At 43.0% G+C, this 25,411-nt stretch overlaps 1 protein-coding gene across 1 annotated transcript in view; it reads right to left on the bottom strand.

Annotated features, from left to right (window-relative positions):
• XPO7 (exportin 7) overlaps positions 1 to 25,411 on the bottom strand; it is a 4,001,819-nt gene that overhangs the window by 1,147,059 nt on the left and 2,829,349 nt on the right. Inside the window, exon 21 of the mRNA XM_044082110.1 lies at positions 22,250 to 22,332. Coding sequence (XP_043938045.1) covers positions 22,250 to 22,332 — 83 coding nt within the window. The remainder of the gene's footprint in view (positions 1 to 22,249; positions 22,333 to 25,411) is intronic.

Here is a 25,411-nt window from a genome sequence, read left to right as displayed (position 1 = left end):
ACAGTGTATATGTTCTTAGGGGTGGTGTCTTCCAAGACAGACAAAAGGTTCTGTTGCTTATTTTACTTTCTCTCAGGAGAAAATGAGCAGCCGTAGAATTAGCTGAAGACAGTGGACACCAACCTGAGATGATTAAAGCCCAAGCTGAAGCTCAGACAGACAGACCAAAACTCTCTGGACATACTTGCCACCTTAAGGCCCTCCATTGTTCCTGCTACCTAAGGAACTAGGTGAAGGCTGTGGTCTAGTTACCTGAGGAATACAGCCATATTAATCACAGGATTCCACATGAAGATCTTTCTGCTGTATCCCATGCTTTAACTTCTCTTCATGTCTGGATTGCTGCAATGTCCTTTATCTGGGCCTTCCCTGTAATGACGTGGAATGTCTACAGACAGTACAGAACACGTATGGATGGGGATATACCCTCAAGTCCTACATTACATCTGTGCTGTGAGTGCAATGGTTTTCTCTGGTACTCGATGTAGAACGTGCCCTCAATTACATTCAGCTGTACTGCTGATGGCTTTATATGCTCCCTAAAAAAAATGTATTGATTTCATGATGCCCGTTTCATTTTTACTTTTAAGTCAAGGGTTGCATACAGAAATCAGTGGGGGGGGGTGTGTGTGTGTGTCAAAAACACCTTCTATGAAAGGGTCACAGCTACCTAAATTATCTATTCACAATTGGGGTGCAAATCTGCTCCCTTGCGTGGCAGGCTAAAAGTAAATTTAACACACTTAGGGGAGGTAAAAGAATGTTGAACTTGATACTTTTCTACTATCATTGGGCATGCTTTGTATGGCTTCTTTGCATTTTTCAAACAAAACACTATGTTTACTGCTCATGCCTTTGCACTCTCACTGCATGCTCTGCACTGGTGCTCTTTAGTTCTTATACCATTAATTATATTTGTTTAGTTTATGTACCATTTATGACAAACCAAAGATCACAGCACACGTGTCACTCTACAAGACTGGAGTATCTAAGACTGCGCCGTTTCCCTGCAGTTGAGCTCTGAAACCTGACTGCACTCTTGTGCCAGATGGGTGCTGAGCAAACCTATCTGAGATGTGCTTGCTGAAAGCTTTTTGTGTGTGTTTGTTTGGTCTGTAGGCTTTGCTGTTGTAAAACTGTTTTCCTTATTCTGTATAAGCCCAGTGTTTGCAGTAAGCTGCTCTCTGCGCAGCCACCATTAGCAGTGCCCTGTACAGACACAAACTCAAGTCAAAATTTCCCTTGAAATAACTATCTCAGTAACTTTCCCCAGTCCTCGTGCTGCTCTGGGAGTATCTTTGTTGCGTGCAGAACAGCATCACCTTGTTAGACAGCTGCAGTTCATATTGAGTATAGCACCTATTCTTAGTCTGTGTGCTATCATCCCAGTCCAGTCATATCTGCCCACCTTGTCCCTGGTTAAACCCACAGTAAAAAAAAAAATGAAACCATGGATAGACACTTTCCTGCTATCTCTGTTGTTAGCCTGGTGGGCTAGAAAGAACACAAGGAAAAAGAGTGGAACAGCTTAACCTAAGTGTCTGAGAGTTGTGTTTGAGGAGAAGGGGAATCTAAATGTGCCTGGTGGACATTGGCATCCTGAGGCAATGCAGCAATTGTCTCATGTATACTGACAACCACTTAATACTGAAACAAACACAGTATGTGACAGATGTAGTTACATTATGAAAATTGAGACAACTCTCTCATACTGACAAATCAAATGACAAACAGGTTATCAGCACACGCACGTCATTTCCCTCGCTAAATAAGTTCTTGACACACAAACTCACATATGCAGAGGTACTCAAGTAACTTACCAAAACCTCAGAGGCCCTCCTGTTTGCTGCCCATAGAAAACACTTGGAAACAAAACAAAGTCAACACCAACCACTACACATCCAAAAACACATCACAGTGTCTCCACAAGCTAACCCCTAAGGCGAAACACCACACATTCAAACTTCTTGGTCATAAGAGACTCCATCATGAGACGCACTGACACCCCCCCCCCTTCACAAGAGTGGGTAAACAGAGATTTACAGTCAGTTGTCTGTGTCAAGGGCAATGATCTGCCAGATCACTCAGGTCACTCAACCACAAGTACCAGTATGACTGTGTCATAATCCATGTGGGTGTAAATGAAATGAGATGTACCTCCCTGGAATATATAGAGACATGATGGACCTCTCTGAATACATGTCACCAGGCAGGTAAGAGCCTTGCACTGGGCAGCATTCTCCCCTCATCAAGAATCACATCACAATACAAAAAGAAAATGATTGACTTAAATAATTGGTTTAGCTACTGGTGTCATTCAGGGAGATCCATTACTTGTCAGCCTGGGACAACATGATCAACAGACCACGCTGCTTTGCCAAAGATAGTCTGCACCTGTTGCCTGCTAGGCTTTCGAATACTGGCAAAGGCATTAGCCACCCATGTAGTGCCTTTCTTAGACACTGCCAAACCAACAGACCTACCAACGTAACAAATTCTTCTAATGCAAAAGGCACCAAACAGCAATGTGTTGAAATGGTGGTTAATGGCATCACATTCAGAGTCTGGTGTATAACAAATCTGTTTGTAGACAAATTCACTTACAACTTTACCCCATCACCCCAACCCCCTCCCCCCATGAAATGCCCTCAAACATAATCCCTCCAACTATAATTAGGCAGCATGTAAGATCCTCTCAACAATGCCAAGAACAGAGCCTCAGTGGGCCAACAACCCTGGATGCCTCCTGAACAGTCTAAAATATGACTTTTCAGGACTCCTGGAGTCTCTCTAACTACAGTATTAAAAATAAGCTTTATGCCATGAGACTGGAGAATTGCAAGGGTCACCCTCCTTCATAAGGGAAGACTTCATAAGATCATTGGAACTACAGACCCATTAGTCCGACTAGTTTTATCTGCAAAGCCATGGAAAGAATTATCATTATAATTATCAACAAGGACATAGGAGACCACCAGACATTGGATCCATCCCAATTTGGATTTGTCAAGGGAAGATCATGTTTACTGAACCTGAAAGACTTCTTTGAAAAGGTCACTAAGCCAAAGGATGAGGGGAAAGTGGTGCATACTGCCCAACTAGATCTGACCAAAGCATTTAATACAACACCCCACTCTAGCGTGGTCAACAAATTTACAGAACTGGGCATAAACCCCTTTATAATACACTGGATAGACAGGACATATGAGGTTGGGAACAGTGAGGGCACGTCCTGAAGAGGCCATTCGCAAGTAGAGTCCCTCAGGGCTCTTTGCTGGGTTTGGTCCTCTTTGGCATCTACTTCTCAGTGGTCAAAGCCGTCAAAGGTCTCTGGTAAAAAAGTTCACAGAAGACTGCAAGCTGGGAGCAGACAATGAATCCACCTAAGATAAGAGCATCCTTCAGGAAGGTCTAACACAGACAAACTCTTGGTAGCAATGGCTTAAAACTCAATGCCAAGAAATGCATTACAGCATACCTTTTGGAAATTCAACCACCACGGGTAACTATGTCATCAATAAAACAGCCCTAAAAATTGATTCACTAGTTAGGGCCTGGTAACTCATGTAGAAAGTAACCTAGCCTTTGACCATCATGTGTCCAAGGTAGTACGACAAATCTTCTGTACTGCTCAACTTATATGTGAGGGCATGGCATCTAGGTCCAGACAGGTAACTACCACTGTACTCTGCCATCAAACCAATCAGAGTGGAACGCCTCCTTTGATACCTTACCAGAGACATGCAGCAACTGGAATGTCCACAAAGGTTCCTTACAAAAAGGATTTAAGGAGTAAAAAGATGTCCTATGCTGACTGACTCAAAAGCCCGTCTCTTTACTCTGCATCATACAGACTACCGAGAAGCGATATTTGCTTTGTGTACAAGGCATCCTTGGGCCCTGTTGTTTTTTTTTTTTTTTTTGTTCAAACAATTTTATTGATTATCAAAAGAACAATAAATGTAAATTCTACTAAATGTAAATAATTCAAAGAACAAACTAAACAAACTATATACATATCGTCTATATAAAAAAAGAGTAATAAGAGAATTAGTTACACAATTAGACAAACTCTTGGTAGCAAAGCAATGGCTTAAAACTCAATGCCAATAAATGTAGTACAGCATACCTTTTGGAAATTCAACCACCCCAGGTAACTATTCTACTCGAATGTAAATAATTCAAAGAACAAACTATATACAATATATACATATGGTCTATATAAAAAAAAGACAAATATCAAGAGTACTTCTTCTAGTACTAAGAGATTGTGGAGATCTTTAGAGTCTCAATAAGACAAAGAACTTTCTTCCAAGGATTGTTGATCCATTTATTAGGGAACATTCTTGCTTCTTTTACCTTTATTTCCAAATTAATTGTTTCTTCCAATAAAGTCCTGAATTCTTGAATGTTGGGTTCAGAAGGGGGGTTTCCATTTTCTTGTAATACATTTTCTAGCAATAGCTAGAATGGTCCATAAGAGATATAAATTATTTTTGCTCAAAACATTTGTTTCAGTAACTTTCAGGAGAATCAGAGATTTAGTTAATACAAAGGAATCTGTAAAGATAGCTTGGAGGCACTGTTGGGAGTGTTTTGATGAACCTTTTCAACATCCATAAAACAAACATCAGAAATACTAGATCAAAAAACCTAAATTTTGCTTGTGACATTAATAGTATATGTTGGAGAGAGAGAATTCCACTTCTCTGGAACAGGTTCCCCATCTATGTGAAGCAGAGTTCTTTACCTAACCATATTTAACTACAGCTTGGACCAATGGATGGGTAATTGGAAATTCAACTAAACCTAAAACTCCGGCCAAGAATGTCACAACTTAATTTAATAAAACATAGATAACATAAATAGCAGCAAAGCTTTCGCTTTGTTGACAATGTGTTTTTCATTTAGGAAGGTGGAGAAGATCAATTAGGGCAGTTTGCGGATTATCTTAATTCTTTGCTTTTTAAAAGTTTAAAATGAACTGCTCAAAGGAAATGATAGAACTTCTCGATGTTTAAATTTTTAAGAAAGAACAAGGTTTATCTACTACTATATATAGAGCGAGTATGCATAAGAATAGCATGCATGCGCCACACATATTCAGTGGGGGTTAAGAGTCACATGTTAAGATTGAATAGATTAAACACTGATGAGGGATTCACTTGTCAAATGAATGAAATGGTGGAAGAATTTAAATAGAGGGGATATAATCAGAGCTTATTAGAAAGTACTAGAAAGTAGTATTAGAAAGAGGTAATAGGACACAGGTCAGATAGACCTAAGCCATACTTTGGGAAGAATGTACTTGATTTGGGTGGTCGTGACCAAATATATATAAAAAAACAAGAGGAATTAAGATATATAACAAGATATAGCAAAATAACACCGGGGGTGAAAGAAATAATAGTGAGAAACTGTCATATTTTGAAAGCCATGCCAGGTATAGAAAAAATAAGAGGAGCTTAAAGCAAAGGCTATGTTACAAGGAAATCAAACAGCATAACAATGTAATTAACAAGAAAGGGCACATACCTGCGTTATAATTGTGTCTGGTGCCCGTTTATTATAACTGATGCTACTTTCGTTCACCTTGTTACTTTACAGAGTTTTAATTTTCACATTTTTGCAACTTGTAATACTGAGAACATAGTGTATTTTGCTACCTGCATTAAATGTAGCGCCTTCTATATAGGTAAATAAGAAGTTATGTACCTACCATAACGTTCCATGTTAGTTGTCTTCTTCTCGCCTTCTTTCTTGCTGGATGGGTTCGGAGCCGATCCTCGGCTCCGACTCGGCCAATACTAAAAGCTCGAGAGCTAATTCCACCGGCTCGAGGCTCCCCTATATCCCACAATGCTAGGCGGTAACTACTCAGATCTCGTTTGATAGCTATACCAAGCAATACTAGTCTCCAAAAATGGAGTAACGAGTTTCGGAAGAAGAAACACAAAGAATTCCGGTCGGTCTGTCCAGGCTTGGGGGAAGGAGGGAGGACGAGAAAGAAGGCGAGAAGAAGACAACTAACATGGAACGTTATGGTAGGTACATAACTTCTTAATGTTAAGTTGTCAATCTCGCCTTCATTCTTGCTGGATGGGACCGTGTCCCTAGCACCTTATCCCGGGTGGCCTATCGGAACAGACTCTTGAGAACAGTGGAACCAAAATTGGCACGGCTTCTGGAAACCATGTCCAATTTGTAATGTGAAATGAATGTATGAGGAGAAGCCCATGTGGCTGCTGCACAGATTGAGTCTATTGGCAATCTGTCCTGAAAGGCTATGGATGTAGCTAATGCCCTGGTTGAATGAGCTCTAGGTCTTGAGGGTAATTTCTGATGTCTAATCCCATAGATGAAAGTAATTGTAGACGTTAGCCATCTAGACAGAGATACTTTGGTAACTGGAAGGCCCAGTCTTCCTTCTGCATATGACAGAAACAATTGATCAGATTTCCTGAGTTGTTTAGTTCTGTCTAAGTAATATCTCAGTTGGCGATGAACATCCAAAAAATGCAGCTTTTGCTCTGATCTATTTGAATAGTTAGGGAAAAAGACGGGGAGATCAATAATCTGGTTTAGGTTAATTTGAGAAGAGATTTTTGGTAAAAAGGATGGGTTCGTCCGGAGAGATACTCTGTCTTTGTGAAAAACTAGGTAAGGAGGACGACTGCAGAGGGCTTGGAGTTCTGATACTCTTTTCGCTGAAGTTATAGCTACCAGAAAAGTGTCTTCCAGGAAAGCAATTTCAGAGAACATGAAGCCGCTGGTTCGAAGGGGGGAAGAATTAAAGACGCCAGAACCAAGTTTAAATCCCATTGAGGTGGAGGGTCTTTGATCGGAGGTTTGAGAAGAAATATACCTCTTAAGAAGGCCTTACAGAGCTTGTGAGCCATAATGCTGGATTCTGAAACACCCACATGAAAATTTGAAATGGCAGCCAACTGAACTCTAATGGTTGATGCAGAAGATCCTAAATGAAATAGTTCCGCCAAGAAGTCTAAAATAGACTGGATAGATGCAGTAAAAGGATCGATGTTTTTCGATGATGCCCAAAGGGAAAAACGTTTCCATTTACTAGTATAAATCTTCCGGGTAGAGGATTTATGAGAGGCTATCAATATATCTCGGACCAAGCGAGATATTGAGGGAAGCCTGGCTAAGGTAGGAATTGGAGAAACCATGCTGTGAGGTTTAGGGAAGACAGAGATTGGTGCAGCTGACCCGACTGATGGGTAATCAGATCTGGTACTGGGTCCAGATGCCAAGGCTGCTCCAAAAGGTAACGATGAAGAAAGGGGAACCATATCTGTCGAGACCAGTAAGGGGCAATGAGGATCATAGTCACTCTCAATGCAATGGCTTTCTGAATTAGTTGAGGTATCAATGGAAAGGGGGGAAAGGCATACAGAAGTCCCCGGGGCCAATCGTGGACTAAAGCGTCTCTGGTGGGATGGCTTGGTAACGGGAAGAGCGTGAAGAAGTCTTGACACTTGCTGTTTTGGGGAGTAGCAAAAAGATTGCAGCAAGGATGGCCCCATCTTAGAAATACCTCTTCTAGAACTGATGTCTTTAGAGACCACTCGTGTGGCATGAGAATTGCTCTGCTCAACCTGTCTGCAATGACGATAGATTTCCCGGGGATATGCGTCGCCGTCAGAAAACGTTGAGAAGAGATCGCCCAGTGCCAAAGTCTGAGTGCTTCTCGACATAAAGGGTATGATCTGGTTCCGCCTTGTTTGTTGATGTACCACACCACGGACATGTTGTCCGTTTGAATTGCAATAGTCCCTTTGGGAAGAGAGTCGTGAAGGGCTTGCAACGCTAAAAGCACTGCTCTCATCTCTAGGACATTTATGTGCAAGTGGCACTCGAAGGGTTGCCACGTGCCCTGGACTGTCCTGCCCTGATAATGCCCCCCCCACCCGATCAGGGAGGCATCTGTTGTCAACGTGGCAACTGGAGGGGGGAGAGTGAAGGGTCTTCCTTGGAGAAGTTGAGGTGACGTGACCCACCAAGATAGTTGGTTCTTGCATACTTGAGCTATCAGTATGGTATGGGACATTGGGAGTCGTTGAAAGGACCATTGGGTAAAGAGCATCCACTGGAGGATCCTCATGTAAAAGCGAGCTAAGGGGAGAAGAGGAATAGCTGCCGCCATGAGTCCTAGTACCTTTAACACCAGTCTGGCTTTGACTTTGACCAAATGCAACAGAAGGGATACTTGGTTCCGAATGTCTAAAACCCTCTGCTCTGTGAGTGTTGCTGAAAGAGTCTGCGTATCTAATTTGGCGCCTATGAAAGTAAAAGACTGACAAGGCGACAAGGCAGATTTTTCGAAATTTATTGAGATGCCTAGAGCTTGACAGGTTTGCGTGGTGAAATTTCTGGATAATAGAAGCTGATGCCTGGTGGTGGCCGTAAGGAGCCAATCGTCCAGATATGGAAACACCTGGAATCCCTGGCGCCTCAAGTGAGCCGTGACCACTGCCATGCATTTGGTGAACACTCGGGGGGCTGTAGTGAGACCAAAGGGCAGGGCTCTGAACTGGTAGTGACTGGCTCCCAGCCTGAAGCGGAGATATCTCCTGGAGCGTCGGTTCATTTTGATGTGATAGTACGCATCGTGAAGATCTATCGAGCACATCCAATTGTCCTGACCCAAGAAGGGTAGGATGGACTGTAGCGTGACCATCCGGAATTTTGCTTTCTTGACAAACTTGTTTAAATGACTGAGATCTAGAATGGGCCTCCAGTCCCCTGTTTTTTTTGGTACCAAAAAGAATTTGGAGTAGATTCCGGATCCTTGCTGGTCTGCTGGGACTGGTTGGATGACTCTTTTTAATAGCAGCTTTGAAACTTCCAATGCTGCTTTTTCCCTTAGACCGGGTGGAACATCTGGAAGGGATTTTTTGGTTGAGTTGGAATGTGAATAAAGGGAATTTTGTAACCCTCGGATATGATCGACTGTACCCATTTGTCTCGAGTTAGGGAAAGCCAGGCTTCTGGGTACAGTGATAATCTTCCCCCGACTGCCTCCGAAGGCGGACAGCCGGGCAGCCCCTCAGGGGGTGCTGAAAGGGTTTGTCAGAGAACACCTCTCTGCTACCCTGGTTTTGCGGACCTCCTCTGCCTCTGGGGCGGCGTCGATTATTATTCCCCCCCTCTGCCTCTAGAGGGGAATCGGCCCTGTGCGTCAGATGAGACTCCCTGAGATTGTTTCCGGAACCACATCTTCCCTCCCCTCTGACCTTTGGTATAGGGTCTAGAAGGGGTGGAAAAATGGACTCCTACTGCAGAGAGAGTCTTACCTTCCACCTCGCACCTGGTCAATGTATCCTTCACCTGTGGACCAAACAAAGATGATCTGTCAAAGGAGGAGTTGGTGAAGGACGCCTTGAAAGGGTCCGCAAAGTTGCACAGTCGCATCCAGGCGTGCCTTCGTAAGGCAATGCCTGTGCCTGCAGATCTACTCGCTCCATCTGCTGCGTATGAAACCAGTCGCATGGAGGAGTTCACTATTGAATTTAGGGTTGCCAACTGGGAGTTCATTGTGTCTTTGAACCCCTCAGCTGTAGGATCCTTCATCAGTTCACCCATATCCTTGAGTAAATCTCTTTGGAGACGGGTGAAGTGGCATAAGTAGTTCAGCGACCACATAGAAAAGGTCGCTGACGAAAACATCCGCTTGCCGTACCTGTCCATGGTCCTAGATTCTTTATTAGGAGGATGGACAGGAACAGAAGGATCAGCTAGTTCCTTCTTTGTGGCCGCAGCCACCACCATGGCATCAACCGGGACACCTTTGGAGAGAAACTGTTTGTCTGAGGGAGCAGTGATAAATTTGGATGGTCTCCTCGGGGTGGGTTCCACTGAGTCAGGAGCCGTCCAAGCCTTCCTTGCCACCACTTCCATAAGGGGGTCAAAGGGAGGGGACACCCAGGAGGTAGAAGGGCGAGAACCAAATGCCTCAAGATACACTGACTAATCCTCCGAAGGGTTAAGGGCTGGCCAATTTCCCCTCTGTTTGAGTATTTCTAGGATGTCCGCAAAGGAGACATCCTCAGAGGGGGAACGGGGGGACCCTTCGGATTCCTCCAAGTCAGTGTCAGAGGTGATAGACTCAGGGGAGTCAATGTGCTTCCTCTTGCACTGCCTCTTCCTAGGGGGATCTCCTGCAGGGTCAGGAGAGACCTCGGAAGAGGAGGAAATTCCCAATGGGGAAACTTGAGGAGTTGGTTCTTTATGGTGTGAGACAAGGGGGTGAGCAGAAATCTCCGCAGGCACTGTAGAAGGAGGAGCTGATGGAACCGACTGCGGGGCAGAACCCAGTTCTAGCACGCTCCGCATGACCTCGAAGGCATCCCTGTCAGGCAAGGTCCGAGGCCCTCGCTCCGAAGAGACAAGGACCCCTCCCGGCACCGACAGAGACGGCTCCGAAGCCGATGTCGGAGCCGAACTCACCAGTGCCGAAGCCCCGAGAGGGAGAGCGGGGTCGGACAAGGGTCCGATGCCACTTGCCCCCTCGGAGCCGACGAGGGAAGCCCGGCGCCGAGATCCCTCCAAAGAGGAGATCGGAGCAGACGACGGAGCCAAAAACGATGGTATCGGATCCGACGCACTGACAGTGATGGCTCCAACAAGCCTTGGCTCCGAACTCGAAGGAGTCGGAGGTGGAATGTAATGAGGGACGGGAATAGCCAACGACTGATGAGTCGGGCTATGGAGCATTTGGGCCAGTGCCTCAGACTTAAGAAGTCTACTCACCATCCGCTGCAAGTCATGGTCTGACAACCTGGAAGACCGAGAAGAATGTGATTTGTGACTCTGCTCCGAAAGGAGAGGAGATCCTGGTGCCGAGTGTACGGAACCGATTGAAGGGGACCTGGATCTCTTTCTGTAAGATGGCTCCGATAATGGTATCGGAGCCGATGGGGACTTACTAGCTTCGGCTCCAGCCGGAGCCGAAGTAATAGTAGATCCTATGGAAGGGGATCTCGATCTCTTTTTAGAATGTATTGGAGCCGATGAAGCCTTAACAGCCTCGGCTCCAGCCGGAGCCGAGGTAATAGTTTGAGGCCCAAAAACATCGGCTCCGGCCGGAGCCGATGTCGGAACCTGCTTCGACATTTCTACAGTCGACTCAGGAGCAGGAGTCAACTGTTTTGAAGCCTTTGAAGGTTTTCCCGAACTAGACTGAGTCGGGGGGCCTTCAGGCTTTAACAAACCCCTTAGAATGAGTTTGTTCTTGCGCTCCTGCAGGACTCGAGGGCTGAAACCATGGCAGACAGCACATGAGTCCTGCAGGTGCACAGGCCCCAGGCAATAAACACAAGAAGTGTGACCGTCTGTCAGAGACATTTTCTGACAGCACGAGTCACACTTCTTGAAGCCTGAGACCTTTTCTTTAGACATTGTAGGGAAAATGCCTGACAACAGTAAAAACACACAGACACACCCTGAATAAAAAAGTTATTTAGCTAACTACTAATAACTAAAGGCTAAAAAGCCACAGACACACACACAGAAGCCCTTACTGACAAAAAGGAAGACTAAATTTAGTCACTGAAGGACTGGGGGAAGGGAAGGGGCCGAAGGCCTATAAGATAAGGGGAGAAGGGGAAAAAAATACTCAATAAAAAAGGGGTCGAGAGATCTAAACATTTAAATTAAACTAAAAGGGCTAGATATGAACAACAAAAAAGGGTTTTAGAAGTACCTAAAAGGTAAAAGTTAAACTAACCTGCCTGAGCCGGTAGAAGAGCACCTCGTCAGCTATAGCGGCAAACGAGATCTGAGTAGTTACCGCCTAGCATTGTGGGATATAGGGGAGCCTCGAGCCGGTGGAATTAGCTCTCGAGCTTTTAGTATTGGCCGAGTCGGAGCCGAGGATCGGCTCCGAACCCATCCAGCAAGAATGAAGGTGAGATTGACAACTTAACATTCTACTAGGAGGCTTAAAGACCGAATTGTGGGGCATTGCTCAGATATACGCAGGTGGGTTGGCACAAATGCGTTGGTTAAGCATATATTGGATTTTGATTTGAGTCATGGCTTTAGATTTAGGGTTATTGATGTAACAGATAAAAATCTAAGAGGGGTTAATATAAATAACGGTGAGACAAAGGAATATGAATAGATAGTTAAGTTTGTCACAGATAAATATTCAGGAATTAATGCTATTAGCTTGAAACCAATCTTAAAGCAGATGCAGTATAAATCACAAGGGATACATATTTTAAATAGTGTTTAGATAATTATTATGGTTCTGACATCACATTATTTATCATGTGATTTTATATGGGTATAAAAATGAACGTAAATCTTGATTTTATTGTTGCACTGAGGAAGGGCTAAGCCCGAAAGCATCGCTACTATTTATGTTATCTGTGTTTTATTAAACTGAGTTCTGATGTTTTTGGCTGGAGTTTTATTTTTATTTGGATTTGTGATTACTTCTAGACCAAGTCCACTGCTAATTTATCCTTTTTTTTTTTTGTTTGGTAATTGGAAATTTACCCATGGTCTGACGTCTATGTCTCTGATGGGCAGAGGCAGTTAGTAAATCACCTCCTATATAAATCAAACTTGTGGGACACATTTGGGTTGTACAGCTAGGCTTTTAAGGAACCTAGTGGTCATTAGCATAATATACACCTAAGAACCTATAAAAATTTACAACTGCAGTTTAATACAGAGACATCAGACTATGAAGTTTGATCTAGGTACTATGAAGACACAATTACAACAGTGTTACTTACCTCAAAGATTGGTGATATTACAGAATAAATTACCAATTTACGTTAGAGACAGTAAGAACTTAGAATCCTTTAACAGACAACTGGATTCATGGGGTAGGGACAAGGTGCTCGATCCTGCAATCTTGCAGCCAGCATTACTTGACAGCCATAATGCTGCTGGAAAACTTATGAACTTACTTATTTTTATCCAAATGTCTTTGGGGAATTTTATCATTTCATTCCACATATCATAATGTAATTCAGTGCTCTTTGCTTTTTGTCTATTTCCACAGGGCCAACAACATTCCTTCCATGTTAATAATGACAAAGTAGCAATTCCGGTATAAAGCTATTACTTCCACATACTGTACAAGATATTCATTTGAACATATGTTTGCAGTGTACGGCTTAAACGCATACAATAACCATTAGGCTAAGCTTGTACAAAGCTGCTCCTTCACATCTATATTTGAACCCATGTCACATTTTCCTAGACTTAATTTCAATAAAAAAAAAATGTTCAAAAAAAAAAATCTTCTAACGCATATCAAACTCTCAAAATTACATAAACATGAAAAAATGAAGCCTAACCCTCCAAATACGAGCAACTACCCTAAGCCAACGGCAGCATCCACAAGTAATTCTTATTTCTAAGTTAAACTTAAGCCAAACCCTGTGTGCCTTATTAAACAAATTAGTTGCTCTAACCTCTACTCCCTCCAATATGTGTAAAAAAAATTGTGCTAACACCAGAACTCACAAAAGGTGAAATCAGACTAAAAAACACCATGGCAAACTATACCTCCTTGGCGAAGGTATAGATGCATTTCATGCCCCACCCCAAGCTGAAGTGGTAACTACTGCTAAGCTTACACTAAAGCCTTGTACAATCACTTGCATAAATATATAAACTCAGCTGTACCAGAAAGAATCAAAGTTAGAGCCCCAAGTAAAAACAAGCCACCCTGGTGGATATCCAGCATCAACAATCTTTACAATAAACTCAAAACGTTGCTGTCCAAGAAAACAAAGGCAAGGCTCCAACATTGGAAAAGTACCCTCCTCAGCCTCAACAGGCAAATAAGACAACTTGTCAAATCTTTCAAGGGCTCCTTTAACAGAAACTTAGCAAGTACAGCTAAAGATAACCGTAAGGCCTTTTACAGCTATGTAAAGGTAGGACCCAAGCACGTGTAGAACTAGTGGCCAATGGTATCACACACAATAAACCCCAGAGACACAGCAAACTGTTAGCGGATAGGTTTGGCAAAAATTTCACTCCCTTATCCCCTCCTCACTTATCACAAACCTTCCCACAAACTTGGCCCTCAAAGCCTTGTCCAAGGCAAAAAACACAGCCGCTATGGGACCAGACAACATCCCAAGCTAAAACATTAACTAGCATCAACATTAAGTACCCTTTTTCAATTATAACCTAACCACAGGTTTTGATCTCTTGGAATGGAGAACAGCAACTGTTATTCCTCTCCACAAAGGTGGCCTATCAATGGACCCGTGGAATTACAAACCCATAAGCCTGACCAGCCTCATCTGTAAGAACATGGAATGCTGCATTATGGACCTCATAAATAAAAACATAGGTGACCTCCAAACCTTGGACCTGACCCAATTCAGCTTCAAGGGCAGATTCTGCCTGTTAAATCTGCGGGACTTATTTGAAAATGTGACCAGGGCCACTGATGAGGGAAAATCTATGCACATAGCATACATCGACTTGGAAAAGACGTTTGACACAATCTGACATTCAGGCATTACTGATAAACTTAGCAAACTGAATGTAAACCCCTTTGTTGTAAGATGAATTGCCAAGTGGCTCACAAACCAGACACACACAAAGTGGGTGACTCCACAGCAACCAGACTTGTTACCAGCGGGTGCCAGAGGGGTCAGTGCTGTTTGGTATATACTTCTCAGAAGTTCAGGTCAAATCTAAGGAGTTGTGGCTTACCAAGTTTGCAGACATCTTCAAACTAGGTGCAATCACTGAATCTCCAAATGATGTCAGTATTCTCCAAGAGGGTCTCAAACAGACCAACAACTGGTGTATTAGTCATTGTCTCAAACTGAATGCAAAGAAATGCATCATCATTCCCTTCTGCACAAACAATGTACCTTCACACTATCAAATCAACAATAATACCCACAGTACCCACGAATTGACAAGGGACCTGGAATCACAAGTTGACTGCAACCTTAACTTCGATCATCATGTGCCTACTGTAGTAAGGAAGGCTTTCTATGTAGTACACTTGATTAGCAAAGGCATCGTCTCAGCACTAATCTGACCCACAACTAAGTATAACGTCCCATTTGGCATGTACCCTACAAAGCACCTGCAGCAACTGGAGAGACCTCAGAGGTTTCTAAAAAAAAGATGATCAAGGGGCTTCTGCATGCGTCTTACACTGACTAAAGTCCCTGTCACTATACGCCATATCGTACAGACTTCTTAGGGGAGACTTATGCCTGGCCTACAGAGCAATCTAAGACACAAACCTAATGCACTTGCTGCATACCAGTAAATCAAACAGGACTAGGGCCACCCGTTCCAGGGACCTAAATATGGCCTTCGACTTGAATAGGATATACTGGAGGGACAGATTTGTCTCAGTAACTGGCACATCTTTGAAACAGGTTACGAATTCATGCGAAGCAGAGCACATCTATGACACTGTTCAACAGGAACCTGGACAAATGGATGGGGCACCGTAAAAAAATACTGGTAATAGCGCCCACAACACCCCTGGACATAGGCAGTCATCAGTAAATGCAATCTTGGGTAATGACTAGCATTTCCATGGTATTACACTGGAATGAAACAGCTAGGCTGAAAATGACCTCCAGGTCTATAGCCTAGTAATCTCCTATGATCCCACAATCCATCAAACATTAGTTTTTAGCCTTAAGAAAAAGTACACTGGCTACCCTAAATAAATAAACTGTACATGTAATATTTAATGCATTAAAAGTACTATAGTTCCTAGGGAGGCAATTACTTGTTTAACTATTCGCCTCCTACAGTTTGAAGTATCATTTCTTACTTAACATTTTACTGATGTGCTTACCAATATTCTCTTAAAACCTATATTTGCACTTGTATATGGGCGGAGCAGTGGTGCAGCAGTTAGTGGTGTTTGCCTCATAGCAAGATGTTTCCTGGTTCGATTCTCAGCTGGGGTGCCTTCTGCATAGAGTCTGCATGTCCTCCCTGTGTTCACATGAGTTTCCTCCGCGTGCTCCGGTTTCCTCCCACACTCCAAAGACATGTAGCAGGTGGACTTGACACTCTAAATTGGCCCTAGGTGTGAGTGTGTGGTATGGATGAATTAACTCAACAGGGCTAGCCACCTTGGCTCTAGATTATTGCCATTGTTGAAGTGACACCCGACCTCATTTGCAAAAATGGGAAAAGCGGTTGAGGCTGGATGGATTTCAATCAGAACACACAGCATCAATTAACTTTTTGCCATTAGCCTTGTATTTATTTACATGGTTATCAGGGTAAAGCATTGATCACAGAGTGACCAACTGCAGGCTCACTCCAAGTTGCAATTAAACCGTAACAATGAAATGAACAAATATCAATGGAACCATAACAGAATATGCATTGTAAAAACAAAAAGCAACAAAGAGAAAATAAACAGAAGTTCACAATCAGCAAATATTCAATCTTTTTGAGTCACTACTACTTGCAGAAGCACAGTTCACTTGTAAACTGCATCTAGTTGGACCAAAGCTTTACAGTTCTCCACTTATTCAGTAATTTCAGATTCTCACTCCAAACATCAGACTCAGTCCAAGGTATTCCTCATTCTTTTTTTTTCTTTTTTTTGTTTTTTGCCAACTCTTGGCCTTTTCTTCTGCTGTTCAAGCAAGCTATTTCCTTTGGAAAAAAATGTTTCACTGATCAACTCTCCTTGTGGACTTCTAATTTTCTCCACAGCCTATTCTGCATCCAAAAAATATTCTGAAGACAGACGAATATAGCAACTTTAATGTCACTCCTGCCCCTTTACATTACCAAAATTGCCAGGATAAATATCTTTCTCTTTTGCCTGCTGTACACAGAAAACTAATTTTCCATAAACAATGTGGTGTCCTAGACTTAAACATTTTCTTTTGGCCACAGTTTTGTCAGCAACAGCTTTTTCTGCTGGTATGTTTGCATCTTTATTGACATAAGTCTCTGCCACTTTTTGATGCACAGAACTGGAGCTTACAATGCGCCCCCTCTCAATTAACAAATCTTGCTGTGAAATGCCAGCCTACTCCAGCATCTGTACTTTCAAAAAGTTAATGAAGTCTATCTCAGGTTCTCTGTGTGCTCCATCTTCTAACTCTACTACTTTCTAAAACAGAGTATTTTTGAGAAGCCTTATGATCAAGACAGTCTTTCCTTCATGTCAGTCGCTAATTTCTGCAGTTTTATCAGGTCATCTGATTAGCTAAATAAAGCTTCTTCCATTTTTTCGATCTTTTTATCATTCAATTTTATATCTTCTTCTAGTGTCTCACTTATTTAAAAAAATTCATTTGATTTATCTTTTTCTCTGAATTAATGGAAAATGTCTACTGTATTAACATAAACATGAATTTATTTTTGCTGAAGGGCTGCTCCGTTTTTCAGTGCCACGTCTTTCTTTACTAGTGGATTTTTTATTACTTTCTTCAAATTTCTTCTATGCTGGCATCTAGGTAGAAAAAGCTGGAAGCCAGTAACTGAATTTTACCCAATCTAAATTTTGCTGTCTTTTTAACAACTTATCAGTTGTCATGCTAGTAGTGTTCTAATCAATATTCTGCTCAGTCTGAAGCCATACTGAAAGTCCTCAAAGACTCTTTCATGGCTGAGCATATTGCTCTGAACATTGCTTTCGCTAATTCATTGAGGGACAGTAGATAACATTTGTAATGTTGATTGCGTGACTGATAACAGTAGTGATGCCTCACTGCCACCAACCTGACAGCAAAGCCTTCATAACTAATTTGTGGTCATTATAAAAGGTTTTGCCCTTCTTTTACAAGATTTACCAACAGTTTCTGTCATCTCTATTCACAACCAATATGGCAGAAACTCTTGACAAAATTTTGCAGGGCTTCTCTATGTCTACAATTTTCAACTATTACAATGGTTTTAACTGCAAAACACTCATACAAACTGCAGCTATCTACTTTCTAAGATGTTCTTAAAAGAAATCTTTAAGTATTAACTTTGTAGTATAGATCAGTTAAGATTTCTGTACAAAGTCACTAAATTAAAAATGTATTTTAATGGGTCTATATCACGACCTCAAAACTGCAAAATGCCGAACACCTTTTCATCGACAAACATACGTCGAACTCCCGGATAACCTAACAGCCAGATCACCGATTTCTTTCCCAGGGAAAGTAGTCGGTAGGCCAACTGAACACAACACACCAGTACAAACATTACAAAGTGGTGGCCTTCGCCCCCCCCCCCCACACCACCCCCTAACTAAATATACCATCTCCAAGACCGTACTACAGTGGGGAAAAGGGCAAATTCACAGACAGCCAACCTGTTTTTTCCCTAGGAAAAAAAAACTCTGACCTGGCTGTTAGGTTAACTGGGATTCAACACATATGTGTTGATGAATAGGTGTTCGGCATTATGCAGTTTCGAGGTCATGATATAGACCCATTTCAATTATGCCCAGAAAACAGTGAAAGCAACTTAAATTATTATTAAAAGATGTGCTAATATAAATACTTAGCCACTAACAAGTGAAGGCAAAAAACAAGCAATCGACTAAATGCACCACAGTACAGAGAATAAGGATTTGAGCAATTGTCAATATGGGGTATACTGGGAGTGTGGAAAACCATGTAAGCTCACGTGTAAGAAAACAGGAGTTAGGGAAGATCACTGGCTCACAAAAAACAATAAAATCAGAATTAAAAAAAGCCACTTCCCAGGTTAGACAGCAATTATATTATAGTCCAGAAGATGGCTCCTTATTGAAACCTTGAGACTTACTCTGGCAAATCTCAGGATAATGAAACAAAAGGCAAAAAAAAAAAAAAGGCAGGAGACGACAGAATATTGAAAATGGTTATCCTTTAAACATATTTTTTTGCAAGACAGCAAGCTCCCTGATACCCTGAATTTAAATATACCAAGATCACCACATCTCAGAGAAAAGGGAATATCCCAATAAACGGCAAGATTGGACTTGGTGTATATGTCAGTCCGGATTTTCTGCAATACGGCCTCCATATATGTTCATAGGAGATTACTAGTCTAATGGTTTAAGAACCCTTACAAATCTAGCCAATATAACCTAGTTTTACCCAATATATGGCCCTAAGAGGCAAGAAGAGTGGATGGATTTGTGCCTATGTTTTGAGTATCTTACAGACTTGCCCCTATCCATAAGGGACATGAGCACTACCCCAGGTGTGAATTTGTGATTCCCCATCAAGTGATCTAAACTGCATCTGAAGAGGGCTAGGGAAGGAAAGGCTCTGCTTAATGTTAATAGGAAGCCTGTTCCAAAGGAGGGGCAATCCCTGAGACATATCTGTTCACTCATACATGTTTTATTTGAGTCATTGACTAAGTTTAGATCCCTAGATTAAGTGACCCTTACATTGTTTGCCTTATGGATGTGTAGCAGCTCCATCAGGGCTGGATCTGAGAATGCCTTGTAGGTCAGGCAAAGGTCACCCCTTAACAGCCAGGAGGAGAAACAGTAAATGGATAGGAGACAAAATTAAGTCAGTAAAGTGAGTTCCAAAATTTCAAATGGTTACGCCACAAGACTCTCAAAATTATACCCTTCAAAATCTTAGCAAATGCTTATTTGGCTAAAAGTTCTCAAAGAAGTCTTAAAGGAAAAGGGACAAGTACATTGGGTTATGTTTACCCTCACATAAGAAGCAAAGCAGGAGGACTTAAATCTGAGAGGAGTGTTTTTGAAAGACGAGTTAGTGAGCTCACCATCACATGCAGCCCAAGGCGAGTTAGTGAGCTCACCATCACGTGCAGCCCAAGGCGAGTTAGTGAGCTCACCATCACGTGCAGCCCAAGGCGAGTTAGTGAGCTCACCATCACGTGCAGCCCAAGGCGAGTTAGTGAGCTCACCATCACGTGCAGCCCAAGGCGAGTTAGTGAGCTCACCATCACGTGCAGCCCAAGGCGAGTTAGTGAGCTCACCATCACGTGCAGCCCAAGGCGAGTTAGTGAGCTCACCATCACGTGCAGCCCAAGGCGAGTTAGTGAGCTCACCATCACGTGCAGCCCAAGGCGAGTTAGTGAGCTCACCATCACGTGCAGCCCAAGGCGAGTTAGTGAGCTCACCATCACGTGCAGCCCAAGGCGAGTTAGTGAGCTCACCATCACGCAGCCCAAGGCGAGTTAGTGAGCTCACCATCACGTGCAGCCCAAGGCGAGTTAGTGAGCTCACCATCACGTGCAGCCCAAGGCGAGTTAGTGAGCTCACCATCACGTGCAGCCCAAGGCGAGTTAGTGAGCTCACCATCACGCAGCAGCCAAGGCGAGTTAGTGAGCTCACCATCACGTGCAGCCCAAGGCGAGTTAGTGACCTCACCATCACGTGCAGCCCAAGGCAAGTAAGTCAGCTCACCATCACGTACAGCCCAAGGCGAGTTAGTGAGCTCACCATCACGTGCAGCCCAAGATGAATACAATTTGGGTAGGGGGATAGCAGAATAGTTAAGGTGTTTACCTTGCAGACACAAGGTGCAGGGCTTGATTCTCACATGGGGTAATTGGCTAGGCTTAAAATGGCCCACAAGGGCAATTAGTCTAGTAATAATCTATGTATCTATGAAAGAGAGACAATTCAGACTCTGCAATACATTGATTTCTTACAGTGACATACCATTCAAGAAAATGTTAACTTTACCTGCTGATTCATTTTGGAAAAAGAACAAAATTTAAATATCGAAAGCCACCCACCTTTCCAGCTTTTCTAGAATAATCTCTTATGACCTTGCTTTGGTAATACAATGTGGTGAGACTGAAGTGCATATAAAGTGTTAACAGAACTAAGACAACTCAAGGCCAAAACCTCAATTCTACCTGACAGAAATGGCCTATATATGATGATCCTTGTGATGAGGAATTACCAATGATCATGCAAAAGGCAAAATAACTTGGGTAGTAAATGAAAACAAAGGTCCTTTTTTCCCAAAATTAGCACAAAAACAGCTATGAACAAAATTCTGAGATGATTTCTTCTCACCTAAAAATAGCAAATCTGTGCCTGCAGAAAATAAAGGGGGATGCCTCATCAGACATTACATGTGGTCTTTCCCACAGCAAGACATACAAGTGTTCATGCGGGAGGAAAAGTCCTTAAAGGAATTACAGACAAAAGAGGCAAAGATTTTCCCAAAGCAATTCTCAGAATAAAACAGAGAGAGACATATTCTGGTCAGAAATGCACCTACAGGAATAAGACAGCAAAGTATGCATTAATGTACAACTAGAATGTTAGGAGAACCCTCCCTTTGCAGAAACCCCTTCAAAAAACTTGTTTTTTGGAAGAAGTGCCAAAAACTGCAATTTGGTCAAATAGTAATCAAGTGAACCAACTATCCCTACTCCTCAGCACCACACCCTAAGACAGGAAATGCTGTGAAGGAACTCCTCCCTACTCCTCAGCACCATGCAAAAAGACAGGAAATGCTGTGAAGGAACTCCTCAGCACCACGCCCAAAGACAGGAAATGCTGTGAAGGAACTCCTCAGCACCACACCCAAAGACAGGAAATGCTGTGAAGGAACTCCTCAGCACCAAACCCAAAGACAGGAAATGCTGTGAAGGAACTCCACAGCACCACAACCAAAAACAGGAAATGCTGTGAAGGAACTCTACAGCACCACAACCAAAGACAGGAAATGCTGTGAAGGAAATCCTCAGCACCACACCCAAAGACAGGAAATGCTGTGAAGGAATGCAAACTTATTCCTCAGCACCACACCCAAAGGCAGGAAATGCTGTGAAGGAACTCCTCCTTATTCCTCAGCACCACGCCCAAAGACAGGAAATGCTGTGAAGGAACTCCTCCTCATTCTTCAGCACAATGCCCAAAGACAGGAAATGCTGTGAAGGAACTCCTCCTTATTCCTCAGCACCACGCCCAAAGACAGGAAATGCTGTGAAGGAACTCCTCCTTATTCCTCAGCACCACGCCCAAGGACAGGAAATGCTGTGAAGGAACTCCTCAGTACTCGTCAGCACCACACCCAAAGACAGGAAATGCTATAAAGGAACTCATGCTGAATATTAAGTCATTACCTGTGGACCAAGAAAGCCTCAAAGACACTGCCTAGGTTAAACTAGAGAAATCTTCACTTCACAAGTGTCTGCAGTCAGTATAGTGTTCAAATATAATTGGATGCAGACTGTAAACCCTCCTATTACCAAAAGGTGCTGGTGATTCATTTCTGTGAAACATTAGCGTTCCCCCTTAAAACACAAACAGACATTCACCCACCATACGTTGTTATCATTTTACTGGTTTCTCGGAAGAGCAAGATTCCATTAGGAGACGACACATCAAACTGTAATCGTTGAGACCTACACAACATGCAGAAAAAAAAAAAAAAAAAAAGAGACAAACATATTAGTCATAAAAACTGGTTAGCTTTAATTCAGTTCTGTAACCTTTAATCTTATTTTATGTACAATATTAATTTCAAAGCAAACAATCTAGCCCATCAAACATGGTAACAAACAACAACACTTTCTAGGTCAACCCATTCAACACTAACAAATGCGTTAATCAGTAGCCCACAGACTGATATTCTTGCACTCTGCAATGCATATTAAGAATGAACCCATTTAAGGCTCTTCTTTTAACTATGCATATACAGTATACTCACAAAGGCATGTCAGTGATATACCTACTACATCTGCAGATGTTTAACAGCATTCATTCCACAGACAGTATACTCACAAAGGCACATCACTTGCATACCTACTACAAAAGCAGATGTTTAACAGCATTCGTTCTACGCAAGAAGCGCCTTACCAAAATGTGAAGCAGAGTCTCCTTATAGTCTTGTCCATCTTGTCTTTGTTCACTTCCTGACTATCTAATCATAAAGGAGAAAATTTCCATAGACCTAAAAAACATGGCCGAGTTGTGATAACTTTTAACCAGGTTATGCAATGGAGCACAGTACTGTCCCTTCTTCCAAGTGCCTCAAATGCAAAAAAGGCTTGCTTTTTCCCAGGGACCAACAAGTAGACCACAGCTACTCACTCCCACCTCTTTCAAATCAGTTCCTCTGGGGCGTAGACTGCTAACTGAATCCAAATTATTTGGGAAATGGGCAGTCAAAAGTTTCAGTCCTATACAACACAGAGCTACCACGCTGTTTTTATTTAGTGTTTGGTTATTTTCCCAGGTGTCTAGCTGATCACCTCTAAAAGTGTACACTTGCCTGAATTTGGGGGAACACCAACAGCTGAAGCTGGATGGCTATGCACACATACCAGAGCTTTGCCATAACAGAAAAAAATGAAGATACTCGTTCAGGGGAAACTCAAATCAATATTAGGAAGAAATACAGGTTAGTCTGGTGACAGGGAGTTCAACAAGAACACATGCTTAATGAATTAGTCCATCCTGCTTCTTTGTTGCTTTAAACAAATCATAGGTTCATCGGTAGGTACTAGGCTACCGTCCCAAGGGCCTAAGTAAGCCTAGCCAACAAGGTTTCCTGGCTTACACCACCCAAGAAAGTTATCTTCCTGTGCCTCTGTCGAGCAGAGCCACAGAAGTGATCCCCAGGGTGTATCACTCATCAAGATTTTTCTTGGAGTGCTAATGAGGAACTTTGCTTGACATAGATGGGTAGCTTGTTCCACAATATGGGAAGTCTCTGGGACAGGAATCTATCCCTCCAGCATGCCCTGTTTACTGTGGTGAAAAGGTTTAGGTCCCTAGAGCGTGTAGCTCAGAGGGATTGGGATTTCTTTAGGTGTAGCATGTCCAACAGCTCTGGGTTTGACATAGCTTTATATGTTAGGCAGAGACCACCTTGGAGTAGGCGATAAACACATGTGAGAGATGCAACCACATAGCCAAACTGCAGGCTAAGCTCTCTCAACTCAGTACTGGCGTAACCAGTCAGGAGGAGAAGGAAACCACACTCACTACAATTCCAGTCTCACACAGACCTACCACGGCAGCAAACCAAACACACAAACACACAAAAACATACTCGGAGGCTCTAAATAAATATCTGCCTAAGCAGCAGAGACCTGCAAAGCAGACACCCAAGCAACCGCTACCCCAAAACAAAACACGTGCAACACATAGCTCACAAAGCCAGTGTGCCGAACAGTCACAGCCCTTAAGGCTAAAAACACACCTGATACACTTGTAATAGGTGACTCTATCGTCAGGCATACTGACGTCCCGCTCACCAGGAGAAGGTCACGGTGAGCTGCCTGTCGGCCGCTAGGATCCGCCACATAACACAAGCACTCAGGTCACTCCAAGGCAAGTACAAATATGACTCAGTCATTGTCCATGCTGGTGTGAATGACCTGAGACGTACCTCCCTGGACTACATGAAAAGAGACATAGAGGAGCTCTCTGAGCATGTAGCCCAGGCCGGTATGACCCTGACCTTGAGTAGCATCTTACCCTCACCAAGAATGATGCCACAATATGAAGACAAGATGATCAATTTCAACAATTGGCTTAAGTATTGGTGTCATTCAAAGGGGATCCAATGCCTGTCTGCCTGGGATGACATGCTCGACAAGCCACGATGCTTCGCTAGGGACAGCTTGCACCCATCACCCCTGGGTTTTCGGATATTGGCAAAGGCTATTGCCACCCCCATAGTGCCTTTTTTAGGCAAGGTTCAAAAGACAAACCCACCACCATAGGTATCACAAGGGATAAGAAACTAAGAGTAATGCTACTCAACGCCAGAAGTCTAAACCTCAACATGCACGCACTCAAACTCCCCTTAGCATGGAGAACATCGATATCTGTGCAGTAACAGAAACCTGGTTCAAGGCTCCCGAGAGCACCCCAGCACTATCAGGTTATACCTCATACCATGTTTTTCGGCCCCAAAACTTGGACCGAACCACAAAAGGAGGGGGAGTGTCAATATTCGTCAAAGATTCCCACACCTCCAGGTTGGTGGCACAGCACGAAGCATCAGAGACTATCCATGTGCAACTAACAGTGGGTAAAACTGCCATCCAGTTTACAGCCTGCTACAGACCACCCTCTCAAACCCAGGAACCCCACTCGGCCTTCCTGAGAACACTGGAAAATATGAAGGTCTCTCCAAACACCATTATATTGGGCGACTTCAACTACCCTAACATAGACTGGGAGCATTACTCTAGCTCCAACACCCTAGCCCGAAGGTTCCTAGAATTTATAAACTCAAATGCTATGGAACAACTTGTTGCCACTCCCACAAGAGGGGAAAACATACTGGACCTGATCATCACCAACATGGGGACTCTATGCTCCAGACCAGAAGTGTATCCCTCACTGGTAAGATCAGACCATAAACTAATCTCACAAGATATTCACATCCCGACCCCAGCCCCTGCCCAGAAAACCACAGTGAAAAACTTCTCTAAAGCAAATTTCACACTCCTCAAAACCGAGGTGGAA

The sequence above is a fragment of the Protopterus annectens genome, chromosome 9.part0 (assembly GCF_019279795.1).
Source record: "Protopterus annectens isolate FY-2018-M chromosome 9.part0, PAN1.0, whole genome shotgun sequence".
In the NCBI taxonomy this organism is placed as follows: domain Eukaryota; kingdom Metazoa; phylum Chordata; order Ceratodontiformes; family Protopteridae; genus Protopterus; species Protopterus annectens.
This window is presented reverse-complemented; position numbering and strand designations above follow the sequence as displayed.